Source organism: Eurosta solidaginis, chromosome 5 (genome assembly GCF_040869045.1).
Source record: "Eurosta solidaginis isolate ZX-2024a chromosome 5, ASM4086904v1, whole genome shotgun sequence".
NCBI classification, from domain to species: Eukaryota; Metazoa; Arthropoda; class Insecta; order Diptera; family Tephritidae; genus Eurosta; species Eurosta solidaginis.
Genome location: NC_090323.1, coordinates 181,524,816 through 181,551,538, shown reverse-complemented (window position 1 = coordinate 181,551,538; position 26,723 = coordinate 181,524,816). Strand labels below are relative to the sequence as shown.

The 26,723-nt window shown below is 37.1% G+C and overlaps 1 protein-coding gene across 1 annotated transcript; it reads left to right on the top strand.

Moving 5' to 3' along the window:
• Window positions 1-351: 351 nt before the first annotated feature.
• Window positions 352-11,220, top strand: LOC137253858 (juvenile hormone esterase). Its single transcript, XM_067791403.1, has 6 exons — window positions 352-1,236; window positions 3,039-3,252; window positions 3,511-3,692; window positions 10,548-10,686; window positions 10,746-10,878; window positions 10,948-11,220. The coding sequence occupies exons 1-6, from the start codon at window positions 352-354 to the stop codon at window positions 11,147-11,149; spliced, it is 1,755 nt and encodes a 584-aa protein (XP_067647504.1). The 3' UTR covers window positions 11,150-11,220.
• Window positions 11,221-26,723: the final 15,503 nt, after the last annotated feature.

Below are 26,723 nucleotides of genomic sequence, written 5' to 3'. Positions count from 1 at the left end.
TTCGAATCGTCCCTAGCTAAGACCTTTCTGTCCTCTGAATATTAAATTTGCAGCACTATTCTTTCGCTATTCAATTAGGCGTTGCAGTAAGATATCTCCAGCTGTGCGTGTCATTTGCTGTATGTGTGTGCAGTCAAAATTCTATGCAGTTCACATTCTAGTGCCACATCGATTGTCCAGATCATTTGTAATTTCACGCACCACCCACGCATTTTAGCAATAATAATCAATTTGAATTTAGCGCATCAATATCAAATGCGCGCACCTCAAGTGCTCCAACCTATAAAAGCTCCATGCACCCATCTAGTCCATATCAGTTTTGTGTGAATCCTTTCCGACGCCGCATTAGCAATGCCTATACGACGCTGCATTAGCAGCGTTGCAGTGCTTTGTTTGCTAGCTTTGCTAGCGAGTGCTACCAGTGTGGAATGTGAAGATAATAGTACAGCAGAGGGTTTGGATCGTGAACTATCGGACATGGTGCTTACAACAGCATTGGGTAAAATACGTGGCACGCTATTACCCTCACAGGCTGGACGTAATTTTTATGCATTTCGGGGCATACCATACGCCAAACCGCCAGTGGGTGCATTACGCTTCAAACCGCCCGAGCCGGTAGATCAATGGTTTGATATATTCGATGCCACTTTCGATGGACCGCGTTGCCCACAACCGGGTCTGTATAGTGATGATGTGTCCGAAGATTGTTTGCGTGTGAATATTTATACGCGCGATTTGCCTACTGAGAAGGAGCCAAATATTAAGAAACCTGTTATTATATTCATACATCCGGGAGGTTTCTATTCACTCTCAGGACAAAGTAAAAACTTTGCGGGTCCGCAATATTTTATGGATCGTAATGTTATGTTAGTTACATTTAATTATCGTTTGGGATCGCTGGGATTTTTAGCTACCGGCACTGAAGAAGCGCTTGGTAATATGGGTTTGAAGGATCAAGTGATGTTGCTGCGTTGGGTGAAATTGCATATCTCACGTTTTGGCGGTGATCCAAACTCGGTGACACTGCTGGGTTATGGTGCGGGTGCTATGAGCATTACATTACACATGGTATCGCCAATGTCGCGGAACTTGTTTCATAAGGCGATAGTAATGAGTGGTTCCATCACAGGACAATGGCCTTTGCCCTTTGAGCAATTGAATTTGGCTATGCGGCAGGCGGCATTATTACACTGTTCAACAGAGAATTTAACTGATATGATGAGTTGTTTGCATTCGGTGCGTATGGGTAGGAAATTAGGCATCGTAACAGTTATACCAAGTTTTATATTAAAATCTGTTTATAGTTTTTGTTTTTTTTTTTTATCATTTTCCAGCAAAATAAATCACTCAATAAATAACTCAGAAACTAAATGTTAATAACGAACTCAAATAAAAACTACTATTTTCCGAGCGAAATAAAAAACTCAAAAAATAACGACTATCCGAGCGAAGCAAGCAAATCTACTATTATCCAATTAAAATTAAAAACTAAAAAAAAAAACTTTTTTCGAGTTAAATAAAAAAAGTCTCAAATTAACTATTCTTCTCCGAGTGAAATACAAAAGTAAAAAAAATATTATTTTCAGAGTGAAATAAAAAACTCAAGAAAAACTATTTTCCAAATTAAATAAAAAACTCAAAAAAATTACTGACATTTTCCGAGCGATATAAAAAACTCAAATATTTATACTATTTTCCGAGGGTTATAGAAAACTCAAAAAACAGCTACTATTTTCCGAGCGAAATAAATAACCCAAGAAAAACTATCTTACCAGTTAAATAAAAAATTCAAAAACACCTACTATTTTCCGGGTGAAATAAAAAACTCAAGAAAAATTATTTTCTGAATTAAATAAAAAACTCAAAAAATTACTACTATTTTCTCATGGTTGAAAGAATCTCAAAAAGCAGTTACTATTTTCCGAGCGATATAAAAAACTCAAAAATTACTACTATTTTCCGAGGGTTATAGAAAACTCAAAAACGGCTACTATTTTCCGAGCGAAATAAACAACCCAAGAAAAACTATTTTCTGAATTAAATAAAAAACCCAAAAACACCTACTATTTTCCGGGTGAAATAAAAAAATTACTACTATTTTCTCATGGTTGAAATAATCTCAAAAAGCAGTTACTATTTTCCGAGTGAAATAAAAAACGCAAGAAAAATTATTTTCCGAATGAAATAAAAAATTCAAGAAAATAACTTATATTTTCCGAGCGAAATAAAAAAATTTTAAAATAACTCCTCTTTTCCGACTGAAATAAATAAGTCAAAAAATTGTTATTATTTTCCGAGGGTTATAAAAAACTCAAAAAATCAACTACTATTTTCCGAGTGAAATAAAAACACAAGAGAAACTATTTTCTGAATTAATTAAAAAACTACTACTATTTTTTGATAGTTAAAAAAACTCAAAAAAACAGGTATTATTTTCCGAGTGGAATAAAAAACCCAAGAGAAATTATTTTCGGGATGAAATAAAAAACTCACAAAATGACTAATATTTTTCGATCGAAATAAAAAAATTTAAAAATAACTCCTCTTTTTCGAATGAAATAAAAAACTAAAAAAAATAACTAAAAAAAACTGTCCTTTTACGAGCAAAATAAAAAAGTAATAATAATAACTATTACTTTCCATGCGAAATAAAAAATTCAAAAAATCGCTACTATTTTTCGAGCGAAATAAAAAATAAAAAAATAAACTACTATTTTCCGATCGAAATAAAAAACTGCAAAAAGAACTACTATTTTCCGAGCGAAATAAAAAAACTCAAAAAATCACTAATATATTCGATCGAAATAAAAAAAATTAAAAATAATTCCTCTCTTCCGAATGAATTAAAAAACTCAAAAAATAACTAAATAATAACTACTCTTTTATGAGCAAAATAAAAAAGTAAAAATAATACCAAATATTTTCCATGCGAAATAAGAAACTCACAAAATAACTACTCTTTTCCGAGCCTTACTTGATTTAATTTCCAAAAACAAAATTCATGCAATTTCCTGCTAAAAAAAATTTTTCATTTCTAGAAACATTATCTTGAATATGCCAACACCTTGCCGCATATGTTCGAGTTTGGACGTAATAACCCACTCATCTTGTGGAAACCCGTCATAGAACCAAATTATGGTCAGGAGCGTTTTCTTACAGAGGATCCAGTTTGGTCGTATCAAAATGGTAATTTTATGAAAATTCCAGTTATTACGGGCATGACAAAGGATGAGTTCGCGGGACAAGCTATATGTGAGTAGTTTCTTAAAAAAATGTCATAGTTGGGCATAGTGCACCAACCAATTTAGTGATAACGTAAAGTTTTTCCCATAGTATATTTCCATTTCAATCCTTTTCCATAGATCTAAGTTACTTTTAACTTTTAGAGAAAATAAAAAATTTAGTGCACTGCGGCCAACTATGAATATGTTTGTTGTTGTTGCTGTTGTTGTTATCGCTACAACAATAACATGAACATGCAGTTATGCAACCTTTCTAGTACACTTTCAGCTATTGTTGAGAATCCACGCCTCTTAAAAGCTTTGGCTCATAATTTCGAACAAATTGCACCGATTTGCTTTCTATATAACTCCGATAGTCCACGTTCATCAAATATTAGTATGGAATTGAAGAATGCTTACTTCGGTGAAGAGTCTTTGGAATATGCTGGTTCGCTACAACCATTAATAGAGGTAATTAAAGTCTTATCTTCATCCTTCCTCAAAATTGTATACCCAGTTTTGCACAAAGTATTTTAAGTTGAGTCTTATAACAATGGTTTGTAATTATATTAAAAACTCATGGATGTAGATATAAACATCGATATATGTACATATATACATATCAAAAGTATCAGTGTCGAAAAATATGGTTACTAAGCCAAGCCGTCGGTCCGTCTGTCCTTCGAATTGCCCATTAAGACTTTTACTTGAGCCTAGTTGAAGAAGAATATGTAGATTGATATTGAAAATGTACAAAGTTGACTATAACCACGCCCATTTTTTAGGTGTCGAGCATTTTAGTTCAGTAACTTATAAAGTTATAAAACTTTAAAGTGAAAGGATTTTATGTCGGAAACACACAAATTTAGTAAAATTTTTGAAAATGGGCGTTAGCCTACCCCCTCTTTGAGTTGTTCTAACTAAATATTTTTTGAAAGTTGGCGTGGCACGACCAATAATTATCTAAAAAATTCTGCGAAATTTGAAGAGTTGTCCCGAAATGTCTTAAAACTATCCCGTTAAAAATCTGAAGTGACCCTTAATCACGAAACACGAAACTATCCCAAAAAAGTTACGAAATGATCCGAAAAAAATCATACCGAATTCTAGAGGTAATCTTAAAATTACCTCCACATCATCACCACCTGATACGAATTATATACCGAAAAGTTTCAGCAATAGTTCTAAAATTATCGGTAATTAGCTCACAAATGATGATGGAAACAATGCTGAAATTAAACTGAATAAAATAGAGATAATCCCGAAATTTACAGAAATGGTAAATAAAACAATCTCTAAAATAGCCTCACTGTGGAAAGATTCTAATAGCAATTGAGAAATTCTTTTGATGTACTCCCGAATTGATGCGACAACCGTTCCGAAATGTTGTGTAGATAAACACAAAATAATCTAGAGATTGGTGGATTATGATCTCTAAATCATTAGCATTATAGTCGGTAATAGTTCCAAAATAGTTCTGAACTGGTCTCCAAGTAGTTTCGAAATGATTCCGCAAAAGTCTCGAGCAAGTCCATAAAGAATTTCGGAATTATGCTGAAATCAATACCAACAAAGTCCCAACAGGCTTCTGGAATAATCCCGAAACGCTCACAAAGTTATTTCAAAATCTTCGCGAAAATAGTTCTGAATGGCCCCAAAGCTACGCGATCTCAGTCTGAAATAAAATTTGGTATGTTAGTGTGAGGCAGGTGGCTCTGTCCCTTTTTCGAAAATGGCTATGACCGGCCTATAGACTAATATTCGGTATCAGTGCGAGGATTTATAAAAAATAAAAGCTCCAAGAGCAAAAAAACTGTGAAGTGCTACTGTCCACTTCACCAAAACTGGGTATTAATAAATTTTGTTACAAAATTGAAATATAATTTAAATCTAATCACTCCGAGGGGTGTAGCAATCCATTCCCACCCCATTTTTTTCAAAAAAAAAAAATAAAAAATTCTAAAAAACTAATTATAAACTTAAAGTTCCCAAGAGGCTAGGACTCGTTTCCCAAACTATGGATAGTATATCCCTCCAGACCTTTGGTTGTCTATGTTTTGAATTTCATCCCAACCCGCTGCTTTCTTGTGTTTCATTCACAATGCCTTCGCTGTCTTTTTCTCCCAGACCACTGATCCGTGGGAAGTGGATAGTCAACCGGTAGTAGCTTCGGCTTCGAAAGTCCGTCCAAAACTCTAACGATGCCACCAAGGCAGCAAGTAGCCCGCGAAGCTTGCGCCGTTCCTGCTCATTTGCGAAAGACCCTTCGCGCGTGGCGGTGGTTGATATTTAAATAATAATAATAATATTTATTTAGTCTTGAAATTATTACATTTTTTACAGACTAATTACAGGTAAAGATAGACTACCAACTAATTTAACAGGTCATTTAGTAGGATTTTAAATCTTTTTTCACAGTAGGAGAAGTCCAAAACTGAAGAATTTGGGAGCAAGTTAAACTCTTTAAGAGCTCTAACAACAGGAGAATTGGCCGCATAATTGGTCCTCACCAGCCCAACGTAAAATTTGCCATGATTCCTTAAACAAATATTACGAATAAGAAAGAATATACGTTGAAGTAAAAAGGGGCAGTAAACCACCCCAGATATTAAATTAAAAATGAAAGTGAGAGATAGATTCGTAAGCCGGAACAGGAAGATCAAAATGAAGGGGGCGCAGAGGGTACTTTATAAAGACTCTCAGAACTCTCTCCAAACGACTTATATGACAGGAATATTACGGACGCCAAATAGTAACAGCATATTCAAGTATCGAGCGCACCAGTGAGTTAAAAAGAGTTTTTAAGGTATACGGATCCGAGAAATCCGAGCTGAAACATCAGACAAAAGCCAGCATAGAGTAAGACTTAGCTATAATATAATTAAGATGGCTTTGAAACGAGAACTTCGAGTCAAAGACCACCCCAAGATCAGTGATTTTGGAAACAATGCTTAGTTGTGAACCAGCAATATAATATGAAGTAGGGATAGGAGAGCGGGATTTGGAATAGGAGATATGGGAACATTTTTTAATATTTAAGGGAAGCATATTTTTCTGGCACCAAGCTACAACACTGTATAGATCACTCTGAAGTTTCAACGAGTCAGCGGAACACGTAATATTACTAATAATCTGCATGTCATCAGCATACAAGAGAAATTTTGAAAATTTAAAACAACTAGTAATATCGTTGATGAAAATCGCAAAAATAATTGGACCTAAAATGCTTCCCTGATGAACGCCTGAAGAAGCAATGAAAGAGTACGACGACACCCCGTCAACTACAACTGAACAAGATCGATTTGAGAGATACGAAACTTGAGTGGAAGCCAAAACACTGTAACTTCGATAATAAGATAGGATTGGTTAACTTTATCAAACTCTTTAGAAAAATTAGTATACACGGTAACAACTTGGGTCCGGTTACTAAAAGCTTCAATGCAGTATTCGAAGAAAACTGCTAAATTAGAGGTAGTTGATCTCGCCGACATGAAACCATGCTGATCTACCGAGATGAGACAACTAATGGCAAAGAAAATTTTATTTTTTATTATACAATTCAAAAAGTTTTGAAATAGTCGAAATTTTAGAAATAGGACGATAATTGGTGATATCATTTTTATTGCCGGATTTTAAAATTGGCGTAATAAAGGAGATTTTCCATGCATCAATGAAAACACCTTGTCCAAGAGATTTTGTTAAAAAGCAGCCATCTTGGGTAGGCGAGAGCTGAACAATTCTTAAAAAGGTGAGACGACAAACTGTTAACATCAGTCTGCGACGACAAATTGATTTGATGAATCCCCAGTTGAACATCGTCTAAAGAGATTTCAAGAGCCCCAAAGTTTAGCGTGGAACCACTAGCACCAAGGCCACTGTAAAAATCACTACTACTCAAATTAGAGTCAGCCTCAAAATTCGAGCTGAAAAAATCTGCAAAAAGATTTGCAGCAACTGATGCTGAATCAGCTTGTGTATCCTTGTAAAATACAACAGAGGGAATACTCGAACACGAGTTTTTAGACTTCACAAAACGCCAAAAAGCTTTCGGATTCAGTTTAATATCCTCTTCGAATTTTCTTATATAATTCTGCTTCAAGTCTTTATACAATGATTTAAACTCGTTCAAATATTTTATATACATTTCTTTGTGAATTTTTAAATTTTTTGAAAAACTTGTTCCTCAAACTCTTAAGTTTTCTCAACTCCTTCGTGAAACAAGGAATTTTGTAAACTTTTTCCTTTACTTTAGGAATGTGCTCACTACAAATGCAATTTAGATTATTCTTAAAGATATTGAAACAACCGGTCGCATCAACCTCAGTAAATAGCGTATCCCAATCAATTAAGTCAATTGCCGCATTAACCACATCAACAATATAATTTTTAAAACAAAACTTGGAAATTGTATCCTCTACGTAAGTATTAAACTCATAAAATTCCAAATGAAGAACCAGCGAAACATGATGTGAACCAGGATTGGACAAAGGGCCCAGACATTCCTGGAGGCAAAAGTTCATGTTATCACTTAAAAATATGATATCCAATATTCTATAAAGACTGTATGCGGCAATAGTTGGTTGAATGTGAAGTGCCATGACCCATAGATTGAAGAAGGTGTTAGATAGGCATCCAACCCCACCAAGGTAATGGTGTGTTCACTCACACTCACAATTGGTGTAGATAGCTTTTTGTGTTGGGGGATTTAATGATACCATTTTTTTACTTTCAAGTTATTTTTATTTGTTCTTTATTATAATCATGAGATTCACTTATTATATTGTAAAAAAAAAAAAAAAAAAAATAGGGATACATTTTTTACTTGGGTGCACTCAATATGCGAAAAAGTCTTTCATTAATTAAAGAAATAAATCAAGTTTTCGGGATTTTTTCGATAACTCATCAGCTCTGATTGCAATGTCCTGATGAATAGCCAGAGCAGCCAGTTCATTCAAGCGGTTCTACAAGAAAAAAATTTGGTAAAAATTTATTTTTAATTTTATAATAAAATTCATAGATCTTAAAGCAAATTTATTAATTATACCTTCTTCTTCTGTTGTGTTTCTCAGAGTCGTCTTTATTCGTTTCAAACTTGAGAAGGTGCGTTCCGCTGTTGATATCGATATCGGTAAAGTAGCTAATATCCACAGCAATACATCGATATTCGGAAAATTACCTTCTGGACAGTGATCAAGCACATTCAACGAGTTTCCAGGTATGATATCGCCTCTATGAATCAAATAAATCTTCCACACTTCTGATTTGGCAAAAACAGCAGGAGCTCCGCAGTGAGAAATTCCTGATAAAATTCGACTGTTTTGATCGGTTTATCAGCTACTTTTTCGATTTCAGATAATTCTGCATTTTTTTTATTTTCGCTATTCTTAGCAAAGGGTTTTCTTGCAACTAAAAATTTTTCATCATTAGATAAAAACAATGCGAACGTGATTGTATTATCACTGGCCTCTAGGCGTGCTTATTGTTTAACGAACATAAGTAAACTGAAGATTGAAATACGATTCATGACGTAGTGAGACAGCGATGTTCCACGGCAGAGAAAATTGTTTACATATTCGACCGAGTTAGCTGATTATAGTAGTAACATTTTAAGAGGGATTCATTGGTGCCGTATGTCGTATCGCTGTAGTCGTATCCCTAACGTAATCAGCTGTTTATCGTTACGACGGTAAACCAAAAACCAATTGGTTAGCTACGATACGGTTACGACCTTAGCGGCACCAATAATCGATTGCATTGATTCTCATAAGGTTGGTCGAATCAGCTGTTATAAGGTTACCGATACGGTTACCGATAAAGCACCAATGTCTGCAGCTTTATGTTTTCATATGTAACGGAACCAAATTTTTAAACGCTAGCCAGGCTCTTCTTCTTGGTTCATGAATACGACTCTGAGATGCGCAAAGAGGTCAACTGAACTTTGTTTGTATTATTGTAGTTGGGGGCGTCGTGACTAGGGTTGCCAGATTTTTATTTCGGGTTCCCGGGACAAACCTCAAATTTGAGCCAAATTTCCGGGATTTTTAAAAATTTCCCGGGACATTTGAAAAATAAAAAACACCTAAATATTTGTGTGGGTTGTTCATTCGGCGAAATAATTTTTAGAGAGAATTAAACTTTTTAAACTGTTTTATTTATAACAAATTTTTTTATGAAACAGGCTAACAATTAATACGTTTACTGTGTTTAATGCGAATTCAATATTCTATGGATTCATTTTCCAAACGTTGTTTTAAAACACAACACTTGCCTTGCAAAATGAATATTTAGGTGTGCGAAATGTCAAACATTGACTATATTCAGAACCCCAGTAGAGATAATTTTTTCTTCTTTAATACATTTACTGTGTTTAATGCGAATTCAATATTCTATGGATTCATTTTCCAAACGTTATTTTAAAACACAACACTTGCCTTGCAAAATGAATATTTAGGTGTGCGAAATGTCAAACATTGACTATATTCAGAACCCCAGTAGAGATAATTTTTTCTTCTTTACAGAGTTGCATGCAATATACTAATAAACTGAATACAATCGAATCCGCAAATATGGCCCTGTTTCGTAGCAGATTATAATTTATTAATTTTGATATTGCGAAAATGCCGGGACAAAGCGTTTCCCGGCGGAACACTTTAAAATTTATGAAAAATACGGGACATTTGGCAACGCTAGTCGTGACACAAAATTATAACTATCATGAAAAGATTGTTTCTTTTTAAATTTATAGTAATATAAATGGTTTAATACTGCAAGAAGGCTAATAGCTTTTCGAGAAATGAATGTATACATGAATATGTATAAGTAAAATTTTTCAAAAACTATATTTTCAACTTCCCATGGTCCCCTCTATCTACGCCACGGGTCTACGCCACTGGTCAGGTGATTGAACCTACATATATACATGTGTACTTTCTCTTTCCTCACCGTTTATCTATAATTTATCGAAATAATTCCCGTTTTCTCCATGATAAATGAAGCATCGACTGTCAGTTAAGCGTAAAGAAAAAGTGTAAACAAAAGTCAGTTGTTTTATGGTTTACGTGTATTTGCTATAGATTTTTGAATTTAGTTCTTCCATAAAAACACAATTATCGATATAACTGGGATATGGTCATTCTGTGTTTGTGGAAACGAATGATTGCTACACTCTAGATACGAGAGATGGTAACAACGGCCCTAAGTGTCAAATATTTTTGTTATTCTGTCTGATTGACTTTTGTAAATAAAAGTTAACTTGGTAATAAGTAAGACAGGGTGTTTAAGATTTACTTTTTACATTTTATTTATTTTTATTTATTAACTTTTCAGCTTTACTCAGATGCTCTAACTGGATTTAGTGTTCATCGTTTCGTACATCTGGCAGCGCGCTCAACCAAAGTCTTCTATTACCGTTTTAGCTATCAAGGACAACGCAGTCATATTTATTATCCCACAAATAAACCGTATGGTATACTAAACAACAACAAAAATCAGAATTCGATGCTATAGCATTACCGTTTTCCGCAGGTGTTGTTCATCATGATGATTTGATGTATTTGTTTGTGGAACCATCCGTTAGCCGCATGTTCACCGCGGATGATCGAGAATTTGTGATCGTTGATAAATTAACTCGAATGTTTACAGCGTTTGCTTATAAAGGGTTGGTCAAACAAACTAAAACTAAGAAATTTGATTTACACGGATTTAATTATTATTTTTTTATTTTTAGCGATCCAAATAAACAAAGTGATGATAAATTGCGCGATATTCGTTGGCGCGCTTTTAGTTTCAAACGACAACATTATTTGGATATTGGCGAGGAAATTGTTTTGCGTGAGGGTCTAAATATGGGACGTTATGAGGTTTGGAAGCGCTTATTTCCATTAAATTGGAAACGTCAAAGTAAACATGACGTACTGGATTATGAATAAGATATATGTATATATAAGGGTGATCCTTATAAATTAAATACATGATTTTTTCCAGTCTCACTCGTTTAGATTGTAAAATACTTGGGCTAAAAATATCTCACATAAATTTTGGTCCGTAGTGGAGATGGTTAAAGGGTGTCACACAGGGGTTAAATTTAAGATTTCTCTGTAGAGTTGGCGATATCACGTATAAATGTTGGTTCCTTTAAAGAAATGGGTAAGGGGTGACGCACAGTGATGTTAGTTCTCATTTTAATATATTAAGTCTGCATAAGGCAATTTGAGCTTGGATCCATCTGACATCGCCAATTATAGTAATATGTATATCGAAAAGCCACAAATTCAATTTTGTATTTTTGGTCTCCATAAAGTAATATTAACCCCCCCCCCCCACCCATGTGCGGCACCCTAATCGAGACTGAAATTTGTATGTGAAATTTCTGACCTAGATGTTACCGGACGAAGAAGTGAGACTGGAAAAATCGTCTACTTAATTTATAAGGAACACTCCAATGTATATATTTAAATGAAAATAGACATTGCAACTTTTGCTGAATTTCAATAAATTGAGGAACAAGTTTTTATAATATTTTTTAATAGAAAAAATTAAATAAGTTGTGCAACTGAAACTATGCAAACAATCTCAAAAACGCTTTCGAAAGAATTCAAAAATTCGATTTTCCCGATTTTTATACTCAGTTGAGCAGAGCTCACAGAGTATATTAAGTTTGATTGGATAACGGTTGGTTGTACATATATAAAGGAATCGAGATAGATATAGACTTCCATATATCAAAATAATCAGGATCGAAAAAAAATTTGATTGAGCCATGTCCGTCCGTCCGTCCGTCCGTACGTCCGTCCGTCCGTTAACACAATAACTTGAGTAAATTTTGAGGTATCTTGATGAAATTTGGTATGTAGGTTCCTGAGCACTCATCTCAGATCGCTATTTAAAATGAACGATATCGGACTATAACCACGCCCACTTTTTCGATATCGAAAATTTCGAAAAACCGAAAAAGTGCGATAATTCATTACACAAGACCGATAAAGCGACGAAACTTGGTAGATGAGTTGAACTTATGACGCAAAATAGAAAATTAGTAAAATCTTGGACAATGGGCGTGGCACCGCCCACTTTTAAAAGAAGGTAATTTAAAACTTTTGCAAGCTGTAATTTGGCAGTCGTTGAAGATATCATGATCAAATTTGGCAGGAACGTTACTATTATTACTATATGTACGCTTAATAAAAACTAGCAAAATCGGAGAAGGACCACGCACACTTTTAAAAAAAAAATTTTTTAAAGTAAAATTTTAACAAAAAATTTTATATCTTTACAGTATATAAGTAAATTATGTCAAGATTCAACTCCAGTAACGATATGGTGCAACAAAATACAAAAATAAAAGAAAATTTAAAAATGGGCGTGGCTCCGCCCTTTGGCATTTAATTTGTCTAGGATACTTTTAACGCCATAAGTCGAACAAAAATTAACCAATCCTTTTGAAATTTGGTAGGGGCATAGATTTTATGGCGTTAACTGTTTTCTGTGAAAATGGGCGAAATCGGTTGATGTCACGCCCAGTTTTTATACACAGTCGTCCGTCTGTCCTTCCGCATGGCCGTTAACACGATAACTTGAGCAAAAATCGATATATCTTTACTAAACTCAGTTCACGTACTTATCTGAACTCACTTTATCTTGGCATGAAAAATGAATGAAATCCGACTATGACCACGCTCACTTTTTCGATATCGAAAATTACGAAAAATGAAAAAAATGCCATAATTCTATACCAAATACGAAAAAAGGGATGAAATATGGTAAGGTAATTGGATTGCTTTATTGACGCGAAATATAACTTTAGAAAAAACTTTATAAAATGGTTGTGACACCTACCATATTAAGTAGAAGAAAATGAAAAAGTTCTGCAGGGCGAAATAAAAAAACCTTAAAATCTTGGCAGGTTTACATATATAAATAAATTAGCGGTATCCAACAGATGATGTTCTGGGTCACCCTGGTCCACATTTTGGTCGATATCTGGAAAACGCCTTCACATATACAACTACCACCACTCCCTTTTAAAACTCTAATTAATACCTTTAATTTGATACCCATATCGTACAAACTCATTCTAGAGTCACCCCTGGTCCACCTTTATGGCGATATTTCGAAAAGGCGAACACCTATAGAACGAAGGCCCACTCCCTTTTAAAAATACTCATTAACACCTTTCATTTGATACCCATATCGTACAAACAAAGTCTAGAGTCACCCCTCGTCCAGAAAGGCCCACTCCCTCTTAAAATACTCATTAACTCCTTTCGTTTGATACCCATATTGCACAAACGAATTCTAGAGTCACCCCTGGCCCACCTTTATGGCGATATCTCGAAACGGCGTCCACCTATGTAACTAAGGATTACTCCCTTTTAAAATACTCATTAACACCTTTCATTTGATACCCATATCGTACGAACGCATTCTAGAGTCACACCTGGTCCATCTTTATGGCGATATCTCGAAAAGGCGTCCACCTATAGAACTAAGGCCCACCTTCTCTTAAAATACTCATTAACTCCTTTCGTTTGATACCCATATTGCACAAACGAATTCTAGAGTTACCCCTGGTCCACCTTTATGGCGATATCTCGAAAAGGGGTCCACCTATAGAACTAAGCCCCACGCCCTTTTAAAATAATCATTAACACCTTTCATTTGATACCCATATCATACAAACAAATTCTAAAGTCACCCCTGGTCCACCTTTATGGCGATATCTCGAAAAGGCGAACACCTATAAAACGAAGGTCCACTTCCTTTTAAAAATACTCATTAACACCTTTCATTTGATACCCATATCGTACAAACAAAGTCTAGAGTCACCCCTGGTCCACCTTTATTGCGATACCTCGAAAATGCGTCCACCTATAGAACTAAGGCCCACTCCCTCTTAAAATACTCATTAATTCCTTTCGTTTGATACCCATATTGCACAAACGAATTCTAGAGTCACCCCTGGTCCACCCTTATGGCGATATCTCGAAAAGGGGTCCACCTATAGAACTAAGCCCCACGCCCTTTTAAAATAATCATTAACACCTTTCATTTGATACCCATATCATACAAACAAATTCTAAAGTCACCCCTGGTCCACCTTTATGGCGATATCTCGAAAAGGCGAACACCTATAAAACGAAGGCCCACTCCCTTTTAAAATGCTCATTAACACCTTTCATTTGATACCCATAGCGTACAAACGCATTCTAGAGTCACCCCTGGTCCATCTTTACGGCGATATCTCGAAAAGGCGTCCATCTATAGAACTTAGGTCCACGCCCTTTTAAAATACTCATTAATACCTTTTATTTGATACCCATATCGTACAAACGCATTCTAGAGTCAACCCTGATCCACCTTTATGGCTATATCCCTAAATGGCGTCCACCTATAGAACTATGGCCCACTCCCTCATAAAATACTCTTTAATGCCTTTCATTTGATACACATGTCATACAAACACATTCCAGTGTTTCCCTCGGTTCATTTTCCTACATGGTTATTTTCCCTTAAGTTGTCACCATAGCTCTCAACTGAGTATGTAATGTACGGTTACACCCGAACTTAACCTTCCTTACTTGTTATATTTGGTACAGAATTATGGCAATTTTTCATTTTTCGTAATTTTCGATATCGGAAAAGTGTGCGTGGTCATAGTCGGATTTCGGCCATATTTTATACCAAGATAAAGTGACTTCAGATAAGTACGTGAAGTAAGTTTAGTTAAGATATATCGGTTTTTGCGCAAGTTATCATGTTAACGGCCGAGCGGAAGGACAGACGGTCGACTGTGTATAAAAACTGAGCGTGGCTTCAACCGATTCTCCCATTTTCACTGAAAACAGTTATCGTCATAGGATCTATGTCCCTACCAAATTTCACAAGGATTGGTAAATTTTTGTTCGACTTATGGCATTAAAAGTATTCTAGACGAATTAAATGAAAAAGTATGAAATGTATCTTTGTATTTTGTTGCACTATATTATTACTGGAGTCGAATGTTGACATAATTTACTTTTATACTGTAAAGATATTAAATTTTTTGTTAAAATTTGACTTAAAAAAATTTTTTTTTAAAGTGGGCGTGTTTGTCATCCGATTTCGCAAATTTTTATTTAGCACATATATAGTAATAGGAGTAACGTGCCTACCAAATTTCATCATGATATCTTCAACGACTGCCGAATTACAGCTTGCAAAACTTTTAAATTACCTTCTTTTAAAAGTTGACGGTGCCACGCCCATTGTCCAAAATTTTTCTAATTTTCTATTTTGCGTCATAAGGTCAACGCACCTACCAAGTTTCATCGCTTTATCCGTCTTTGGTAACGAATTATCGCACTTTTTCGGTTTTTCGAAATTTTCCGATATCGAAAAAGTGGGCGTGATTGTAGTCCGATTTCGTTCATTTTAAGATGAGCGCCCAGGAACCTACATACCAAATTTCATCAAGATACCTCAACAGTTACTCAAGTTATCGTGTTTACAGACGGACTAACGGACGGACATGGCTAAATTAATTTCTTTTTTCACCCAGATCATTTTGATATATAGAAGTCTATATCTATCTCCATTAGTTTATGCCGTTACGGATTACCGTTATGCGAACAAAGTTAATATATCATAAGCTCAAATAGTCGTAAAGTCACATTAAGAAAGCTCATACAGGCAATTCACCTCATGACCATTTAAAGTGGTTCGAAGTTCAGTTGAACAAATTTGACCATTTGAGGTAGACATAACGTCAATTGACCTTTATTTTTCGTTTCTTTTATGTCACCTCAACTTTTTCTACACCACGGTGGTTGCTAAATATAAACTGAATTAAATGGTCTTAAAGTCACATTAAGAAAGCTCACACAGTCAATTGACCTTATGACCATTTAAAGTGGTCCGAAGTTTAATTGAACTTATCACCATTTGGGGTAGACTTAACGTCAATTGACCTTTTTTCCCCTTACTTTATGTCACCTGTACACCACGGTGGCCGCTAAATATAAAATGAATTCAAAAACTCAACGATTGTGTTTTTACTTCCATAAAATATTCAATACCTCTCACTACCCATTTTGCTTGATTGTTAACAAACACTCAATCAAATTACAAAATAATGGCGTTAACACTAATTAATAGCCCATTTTTATGCCGTATTACCTTAGCTAATTACTTGTCACCTCAATTTTATTCATACTCAATAAAAATATTCAATAAAAGAGGTGGCCGGTCCATACGATAGATCTTAGTGCTATGGGCAATAGATTTTATTATCATAACAAATGATTTGCTTTTAATCAAATGTCTTGGAGCGTCCACACTGCAATTAATTAATAACAGAAAAAGATGCAGGAAGGCGCGGCTTAGATTTAATTTTGAGTTCTTAACGAGTTTTTGGCGCCATTAAAATAATGCCGCAAGGGTCTAACTAAAATATTTGCGATTGATTTTTTATCTTGCTCGCTCCTTAATTGCTTGGTTTTGTGGGCGTGTTGCACACTTCTGCTTAGGCATGTGCCACTATTAAGTGTCAACAACATAAAGAACATAGCAACTATTTGCATATTTGTGTACGTATGTATGTGTGAGTATCTCGATTTGTGCTGTTACATAGTAATTTATGTTGAATATTTTCTTTCAAAAAATTTGCATTTTTATTTACTTACATCACGACATATTTTTATGTACTTGATATATAGGGTAAAGGCACTAATATCCGGACATTTGGCGAGTTCCTCAACTTTGACTTCATCTGAATTTCTTGCTAGGAACGCTACTGCGAATTGTAATATTGCTTGTTTTTTTTATATCGATGTCCCAGATGTCTGTTTATATCAGAATTATTTTTAAAACCGTTTTTTTAAACGCCATAATTCGGCTGAAAATGCATTAGTTAACGTTTAAAAGGGGGGTTGATTCAAACATATTATGAGATTAGAGATTATTAAATGGAATTCGGAGATAGCGCGCTTTCGAATAGAATTAGGGCGTTTTCTGAACAAAATGCTTACTTCGGTGTTCATGCCTATATTCTCCTTTCTTTTAGCAGCAAAAAGACATACTGGTTTGGTTTCCGTGACGATCAGGACAGCTTCTGTGGAAACCGTGAGATGTACAGACTAGCCCGACCATGTTGAGAACGACTATATACTATCACTTGGAACGTTCCAGATCATCACTCCTCCCCGCTTTACGAAGCGGCTTGAGGAAAGATATACGCGAAGTGAAAGATGCTTTCTGGTATATCTGAGTAAAGAAACCTCTTATATTTACCTTTCTTTGATTCCAATCTCTCAGGTAGTCCCTTAAGATATTTTCAGCTTGGTTGGTAAGATTATCGTTGTTTATTCGTGATCCGCTGTCTAGGTTTCTTGACGGTGTCCTCATTTCTGTCATGGCATCCATTGTGGAGTTATCTCTCGACATAAATCGGAAGACAAGCTCGGGCTTAAATCTCTTCGGAGGTAACCCCGCCTTACATTTATTAATTTTATTTATTTAATTTTATTATATTTTCTGTTTTATTTTATTTTACTCTGTTAATTTTTTATTTTTTTTTGCTCTCGCTTTTTTTTTTATTTATTTAATTTATTTATATTGTTTTATCTTATTTTATTTTATTTTATTTCATTTTATTTTATTTTTTGTTTGCTAATTTAATTATTTTTTTTATTTCAGCTTATTTTTTCTTTTATTTTTATTTATTTATTTATTTTATTTGTACTATTTTATTTTATTTTTTATATCTTTATTCATTTTATTTTATTTTGGTTTATTTTTAATTTTATTTTTATTTACATGGTTTTCTCTATCTTATTTGATTTTATTTTATTTTATTTTATTTTACTTTATTTTATTATAAAAAAATTTTTGAGCTGATAGGCCTTAGTTAAATAAAGCACATTATTTAAAGTTGTATTTTAGTTTTACTTCGTCGATATTTCGATTTCAGTCTGAAATCATCTTCAGGACTTTTTCTATTAGTGTTTGAAAATTTTTCTATTACAAGTACTGTTTAGGCCCAATGCCTAACTTTTACCTGATTGACGGCGCCCCTCCCTAATGTTTTAATAATATTTCCAGCCACCCACACTCACGCCTACATTTGTGTGCATGCATGCACATGCATGCGTTTCATACGCATGCACGTGTGTGTGTGCAGGTTGTCAGCACCCATGCGCGTATATGTGGGGGTGGTTGTATGTGTGGCCTTTCCCCTCCTTAACACCAGAGGACTTTTTCGCGGCTTAGTGGTTGTCCTCAACGGGATAACCGGCCTCTTTCTCGATTGACCGCCAACCAGCACACATCGCCAAGGATCACCGTCATCACTTATTCAACATAAAGGTAACCTTATAACCACTGTAGATTTTCTTTTCACTCTGAATTAAATATTATATTATAACGAGGAAATTCCTCTTTGTGTTTCTTTTATCATATTTTTTTGAGTGAACCTTCCCGAGATCGACCCTTGTGCGCCTACCCACTGCCGGTTTACGACGCACTCAGGCCGAACATTGGTCCTTACGCACCGAAAAAAGAACTAAAAGCCTAAAATTACAGTCCACAACGCAGCACAATTTTGCCTACTAAAAATTTATTTGCCACAGCAGATCACAGCAGCCAAAAATCGACAAGGAAAAAGTTGGAGGTTTTACATTGTACATAGGTGACCAGAGCCACAGCATATTTGCCAACCACAGCACAGCACAATCAACTTTTCCAGCACAAAAACCAATAAGAAGTAAGTGTTATATTTCTTGCCACTTTTTTTTTGAGTGTTGTTTTTTTTTGCAAAATAAAGAAAAAAAAACCCGTGTAGTGCGCGAAAAATTAAAATCAAAAAAAGAAGTGAAAAAGTGAAGTTATTTAGTGAGCACCATTTTACTTTCCAATTTCAAAAATTAAAGCACTTGGTTTATTAATTTTATTTCGATCCTTGTGATTATCTGGTCTATCCCCCCACCAGTGGTAAGGTTTTCCAGACACAACACAAGGAAGAGGGTTACCTAACCTCATTTTCCGCACCATACTAAATAGTTTTGTGTTGTTGTTTTTTTGCACATCACAAACACGAAATTGAGTTCAATTTAATTAATTAATCCGGTGCTCACTTCACTTTTTAAACACTATTTACACTTTTTTTGCGCTTGTTTTGCAATATCGCACGCATTTTTTCACTTTTTCAAAAATACACCCATTATCTGTGGAGGTGGCGAGTGGTCCCCCTTTTTTTTTGTTGTTGCCGCTGAGACAAAGTCTGTAAATTAAACCTTTTGCGGTTGTCGCTGCTGTGACAAAAAGTCCATAAAGTAAACCCTTTTCGTTGTCGCTACTCTGACAAATTCTGCAATAAACAAAATAAATAATAAACTTCGAATTTCAGTAGTGTTTATTTACGGCTGGGCAGGTATTTTTACTCTAAAGCGTTCCATTTCTATAATCGGCAATTTTCTCGTTAATAAACGTAAATAAAACAATGGAAACCTACATCCGTTTAGCAGAATCAATCGCAGAGTTTGATAAAGATTACAGCCTTATTCCGGAGAGCGACCATAGCAAACACACCCTTGCAATACAGCAGGAAGAGTTGCGGCTCTTGTGGAAGAAGGTAAAGTCTGCGTTTGATTCGCTATTGGGATCTGATGAGGTGTCAGCGGATGACGTTATGGCGATCAGAAAGAAGCAAAAGGCAGCATACGCAATCTACGTGCGATGTTCAGCGTCTATATCTGCTGAGGCAGAAAAATACAAGAAGGATGAAAAGAACGTCAACCCTGAGCAAGAACCTCATGGGCATAAAATTCGCTTCCCTGCTTGCGATACGGAAGTTTTTAAAGGGGATTATCTGTCTTGGCCAACTTTTCGCGACCTTTTCACGGCAATTTATATAAACAATTCCAGCTTGAAAGGGGTGGAAAAGTTATTCCATCTCAAGAACAAAACGCAGGGCGAAGCAAAAGATATCGTTAAAAAATGCCCCCTCACAAATGAAGGTTTCGAGATGGCCTGGAAAAACTTGTGTGAAAGATACGAAAACAAACGTATCTTAGTTAACACACAACTACAAATTTTATTTAACTTAAAAAAGGTAGAAAGTGAGTGTGGCAGTTCAATAAAAAAGCTGCAAAATGATATAAATAATTGTATTTCGTCCCTCAAATGCCACAAAATTGACACTTCCAATTGGGACGCAATCCTGACCTATCTATGCTCAACCAAGTTACCAGAGAGCACGCTGGCTCTTTGGGAGCAAAGTATAGACCATAAAATGGACATATCCAAGTGGGAGGATATGGATAAATTCCTGTCTAATCGGTTTCAGACACTTGAAACAGTGTCTGGTTTTACAGGGCATGCCCCTGCGAAAGTGCAAAAACCAAACGCGTCGCGACAATCGTCAGAAACCCCTACGAAAAGACTTGGTGCTTTTCAAACGAAAGTATCCAAGCAAACAATAAAATCAATTTGTAAAATGTGTAAATCCCCTGAACACAGATTACGCAACTGTTCACGCTTTTGCGAGTTAACCCCTCCTGAAAGGATTAAATTCATAAAATCTACGAGTGGTTGTCTGAATTGTCTATCCCCAGGACACACAGTGACCAGATGCACCAGTTCCTACAACTGCAATACGTGCCACTCTCGTCACCATACGCTCCTGCATGCGGATACCCTACAGAAAAACACCACCTACAACCCGCCCCAACACTCCTACGATAATAGGCCCTCTACTTCTAGACAGGCATTAGCGAGACATGAATCAGAAAAACCAGGTTCAAACGGGAACAAAAATGTGACATCCTGTCATACGAATTCCAGCACAGGTGTGCTATTAGGAACTGCTCGCGTACACATTCGCCATAATGGTACCGACTTCTCCGCACGGGCATTAATTGATTCAGGGTCTGAATGTTCCTTTATAACTGAAAGACTGAAACGCAGAATCAATTTGCCAGCGAGAAAAATGCATGCCCAAGTTTCAGGCATCACAAATGCGGTGTCAGCTCAGGTGAAAGAGGCATCCAAAATTGAATTACGTTCACCAGTGGATGCCTGCTTCAGCCTGACTACACCCGTTCTAGTCCTAGCCAAACTCACTGGGAATCTTCCATCCTGCCATATCAACGCCATGACTATGCAGGCATTCCCAGACTTGGTTTTGGCAGATAAAAGGTTCTACATCAACGAAGATGTAGACCTCATACTTGGAGGAGACATATATCCCCAAATTATACTGAGTGGTCTGAAAAAGAATGTACTAAATACACTTTTGGCCCAAGAGACAGTGTTCGGTTGGATACTAACCGGTCGCATCGAAGCACCGAGTCCAACGAAGAGCATCATGTCATTCTACAACGAGGTTGCGTTGGACAACCAATTAAAAGCTTTCTGGGAGGTAGAAAATGTTCCAAAAAACAAAATGCTTAATGAAGAAGAAAGGTATTGTGAACAATTATTTAAGGACACAACAAAACGTGATGAAAGTGGAAGATATACAGTCTCGCTACCATTCAGGCAGGATTACCCTGAGAAGATTGCATTAGGACCGTCTCTAAAGCGCGCATGTTCACAATTCTTCAGAAATGAGGGGCGATTACTGAAAAACCAAGATTTAGGAAAAGAGTATGTTCGGGTGTTGTCAGAATACGAAACACTTGGACATATGAGAAAAATTAAGAATAATATACCATCCGACGATTCGGATAATTATTTCCTGCCCCACCACGCCGTTGTAAAGGCGGAAAGTACCACTACCAAGGTGCGCGTCGTCTTCAACGCGTCAAGTCCGACGGCAAATGGAATTAGTCTAAACGACATACTCCACCCAGGTCCAGTACTCCAAGCAGACTTGCCTATTTTAATTCTACGTTGGAGACTTTACCGTTTTGTCTTTAATAGCGACATAGAAAAGATGTATAGGCAGATTTGGGTGACCGATAATCACGCCAAATTTCAAAGAATTGTCCATCGAACATCCCCCAACGAACCCATCAGTCTTTACGAACTAAAGATTGTCACATTTGGTGTAAACTGCGCCCCCTACCTCGCGATACGGTCACTTCTACAATTGGCTGATGATGTAGAAAATACGCACCCAATAGCATCGGGTATATTACGAGAAAGTATGTATGTCGACGACGTTTTATCTGGAGGACATACAATAGCGTCAACAATCAGAGCAAGAAACGAGATTCGCGAAGCATTACACTCAGCTGGCTTTCCATTGCGCAAGTGGACATCAAATTGTGAGGAAATCCTTTAGGACATCCCCAAAACGGATCTGCTCAGCGAGGACTTCCTAGCGTTTGAAGAGGCTCGGTGAAGGCACTCGGAATACGATGGAACGCGCATTCAGACATGTTTTACTTCACCGCAGGAGCTTTAGAGAGTGGCGAGAACATCACCAAGCGCGTAATCCTATCCGCTATAGCCAAACTTTTCGACCCTTTAGGCTGGCTTGCACCAGTGGTCATAGTGGCAAAAATACTAATGCAGCATATCTGGTTAGAGGGCACCGGGTGGGACGAACCTGTCTCCCCAACTACCTTAGAACGGTGGGAAAATTTCACCCAACACTATAACGAAATAGATAACATTAGGATACCGCGATGGGTAAATTTTACGCCCGAGGACGACATCGAAATACATGGTTTTTGCGATGCATCGGAAAAGGCATATGCAGCAGCTATATACATGCGCGTAAAAAGGGACGATACAATTTTCACAAATCTCTTGCTAGCCAAAACCCGAGTAGCCCCAGTGAAAACCATCTCACTACCACGTTTAGAACTTTGCGGCGCCGTGCTGCTCGCAGAAATCATGGAATCAATATTCCGAAACATTCATTTGGGGCCAGCAAAAGTTCACCTCTGGACGGATTCAACCATCGTACTCGCTTGGATAAGAAAGCCGCCCTGTTCCTGGTCAACCTTCGTCGCACACCGAATCACTAAGATCATCGATATGGTCGGTAGCAAGGACTGGCTTCACGTGGACTCGGAATCTAATCCAGCGGATCTAGGAAGCAGAGGACTACTTGCATCAGAGTTGATAAACAATTCGTTGTGGTGGCAGGGACCTTCTTGGCTGCAAGAAGACAATTCCCACTGGCCAGCACAAGAGACCGAATACAAAACGTCCGTTGAGGAGAAGAGGGCACAAACATATGCCACGACAAGGGCAGATCATGTAGATATTCTCGACCGTTTTTCAAATTTACCCAGGGCTTTGAAGGTTCTATCCTATGTTAGGAGATTTTATAAAAGAACTCACCCAAAAACTAAAGCAATGTTCCACGAAAGGTCGTGTATAATCTCAGCCGATGAGATTAAGGCAACGACTCAAGCATTAATACGAGTCTGCCAGAAACAATTTTACGGGACAGAATATTTAAAATTGAAAAATAGGGAACCTATCGATCGAAAGAGTGAAATACTGTCACTCAACCCATATATCGACAAAGATGATATTATTAGAACAGGGGGGCGTCTAGGGGCTTCAAAGGACATGTCATACAATGAGCGTCATCCGATCATCTTGCCTTACAATTGTAGGCTGTCTCGCCTTACCGTTTTGATGGCTCATCATGACTCCCTTCATGGCGAGAACCAGCTCATGCTCCGTCTCATCCGAACCCAATACTGGATACCGAATGTCAAGACCATGATCAGAGCCATCAGCCACAATTGCAAAACCTGCATTATTCACCGAAAGCAGGCACAGTCCCAACTTATGGGGACCCTTCCCTGCGAGCGGACTACTTTTACCCGCGCGTTCACCAATACCGGGGTAGACTTTGCAGGGCCTTTCGACATCAAAAGCTACCGCGGTAGGGGATGTCGACTGTCAAAAGGCTACGTATGCCTTTTCGTCTGTTTTTCCACTAAGGCCATCCACTTAGAAGCCACTAGTGACCTTGGTACCCCAGGCTTCCTCGCGGCCTTTTCGCGTTTTATCGCGAGAAGAGGATCCGACAATGGTACGAACTTTGTCGGAGCTTCCAGATCTCTACGATCGCAATTCAAAGCCTTCCTGGCAGAAAGCCGAGACAAAACAGTCTCCAAGTATAGCCATCAAGCATTAACTTGGCATTTTATTCCCGCTGGCGCTCCACATATGGGCGGCTTGTGGGAAGCGGGAGTGAAGAGCTTCAAAAGCCACTTCAAAAAGATCGCTTCTCCCCACAAATACACTATGGAGGAGTTCCAAACACTTTTGTGCCGGATTGAGGCGTGCCTCAACTCGCGCCCTCTCTGTCCGGGGTCGAATGACCCAACGGACCTGGAACCCCTAACTCCAGGACATTTCCTAACAGGCAGCCATCTCCTGGCTCCGCCAGAACCAGATGCCAGTGAGAGCTCTGCCTCGATGATCAATCGATGGCAGAAACTCAAAGCCCTCCACCACACTTTCTGCAAACGATGGAAGGTGGAATATCTATCCGAACTTCAAAAACGAGTGAAGTGGAAGCATCCCAAAGAAAATATACAAGTGGGAGACCTCGCTGTCCTCAGAGAGGACAACTTATCTCCCAACGAATGGAGGTTAGGTCGAGTCGTCAACGTACACCCCGGCGAAGACAACCGGGTTCGTGTAGTCGACCTCATAACCGAGAAGGGTCAAGTCAGACGACCTTTGGTCAAACTGATCCTTCTTCCAACGGAGGAGATGGACTGCGAGAAGACCAATAGCTCCTCATAACCATGCCTCCGTCCATCGCCCTCCTTTTCAAAACGAACTTTTTACCGCGAATCCACAAAACCCCCCCCCCCCCCCTTTTTTCTTCCTTCCGGGGTTGGCACAGAACAGAAGATGGAAGAGTTCCGTCGAGAAGAAGGGATGTCCAAAACCCCAGCGCTCGTTCACCGAAACGAGGCCAACCAATCACCCTAATGCAGATCCCCATCTGCCACAAAATTCTATGTTTTTTCGAAAATATCCCACAAATTCACTCGCTCACTCCGAGCGAGGACACCAGAAATCTTCCCACTCACTCGTTCTCCCATAACGAGGATACCAGAAAAGCCCTCACGCAGATCCCACATCTGCCACAAAACTTTTTTTCATTTTCAAAAAGACCATCCCAAAATTCACTCGCTTACCCCGAGCGAGGGCACCATAACCCTAACGCAGACCCACGGTCTGCCACAGATCGCACATGCCATCGGCCCAAGGCACATACCAAAAATTCGAAAAGAAATTGAGTAACGAAAAATATTTATGGAAAAAATGGAATGAGTTTAGGTCCGCATTTCCTATTTTATCACGTTTAAATCTTATTCGGATGTATTGACTTCAGATTTTTGCTAAATCTGTAAAATAGAGTAGGTAGAATCTTAGCTGTATATAACCAAAACCACGGTACAAGTATAAGAAAGAGTTCCCATTTCATTTTGTCAGATCACACAAAAAAAAAAAAAAAAAAACAAACTATGGTCGGAATATGTTGTTGATGCGCCTTGCGACATGCGCGGTAATATTACCAATAACTGCACATTGTCCAAATTCAGTAAAGCGAGTGCTTTATAAAATACTGCAATAATTAACGGATAGATATAATTTCGAATTCCTTGTCTCCATTCGGATGTCAAGTAGCCGTAGCCAAACGTTAGCTTATGTGCAACTTCCAAACTCGCCCAGTATTAGTCGGGTACACAGTATGTTTGTACAATGAATACTGATAAAATCCTCACCGCAGAAATTAACAAAACTACGAATAGCAGATTCATTTCAATTTAAAGAGGCAGTGATATTTATTGGGCATTGACTTGCTGCCTGTGAATAGTACTGTATTTGCGTATATAACTCGATTATTGCTCGAAAGAGATTATTCGCTGCGACTCCCTTTTATAATTTTAGTTGCTTTAATACACAGAGTTTTGTCCAAAAATATCTTCACTTTGCTCATGTTAATAAACTTTGATCATGAAGTAACTAAAAATAACACCAAACCCAAACGTTTGCTGTACAATGATTTCAAATTGATTCAATCACGGAACTAATTTAGAAAAGAACTTCATCTTATTTTAAGATACCTATACATAAAAATTAAATTAACTGGAGAATAATGGTTTGTTGCAGAAATTGTTGCCGCATATCAAAGTAAATGTTAGCTTCGTATTTACCCAGGCTGACTTAAATGAAATACGTGATAAACTGCTCGGGGGTATCTACATTTTGTATGCTTGATATATCAATATCAAAGTCTAACATAACTTGTAGGCAAACTAATTTGGGCAGACGCAATACTTCTTGCAGGCACTTTTTGAGACGATTTAAATTCACGTGGAGTACATTTTAAGACTGAATGTAAATTTAGTTGGCTTTTGCCACCATGTCGCACATCTAATACCCGCAGGTTTTTTAAGTGCTGACACATTTCCTCAAAATGAGCATTATTAATCTCAAAAGGTTTTTCGGAAAGCACATAAAGATATATAAAGGTTTACAAAAATTGCAAATATGTTTGCCACTCAGTGGCTCTTTTATATGAAGCATATAGCATCG

Coding starts and splice junctions, on each gene's coding strand:
- LOC137253858 (XM_067791403.1), top strand. CDS start 352: ATGCCTATACGACGCTGCATTAGCAGCGTTGCAGTGCTTTGTTTGCTA. Junction 10,687..10,745: donor TCCCACAAATAAACCGTATG/GTATACTAAACA, acceptor CGTTTTCCGCAG/GTGTTGTTCATCATGATGAT. Junction 10,879..10,947: donor ACAGCGTTTGCTTATAAAGG/GTTGGTCAAACA, acceptor TTTTATTTTTAG/CGATCCAAATAAACAAAGTG.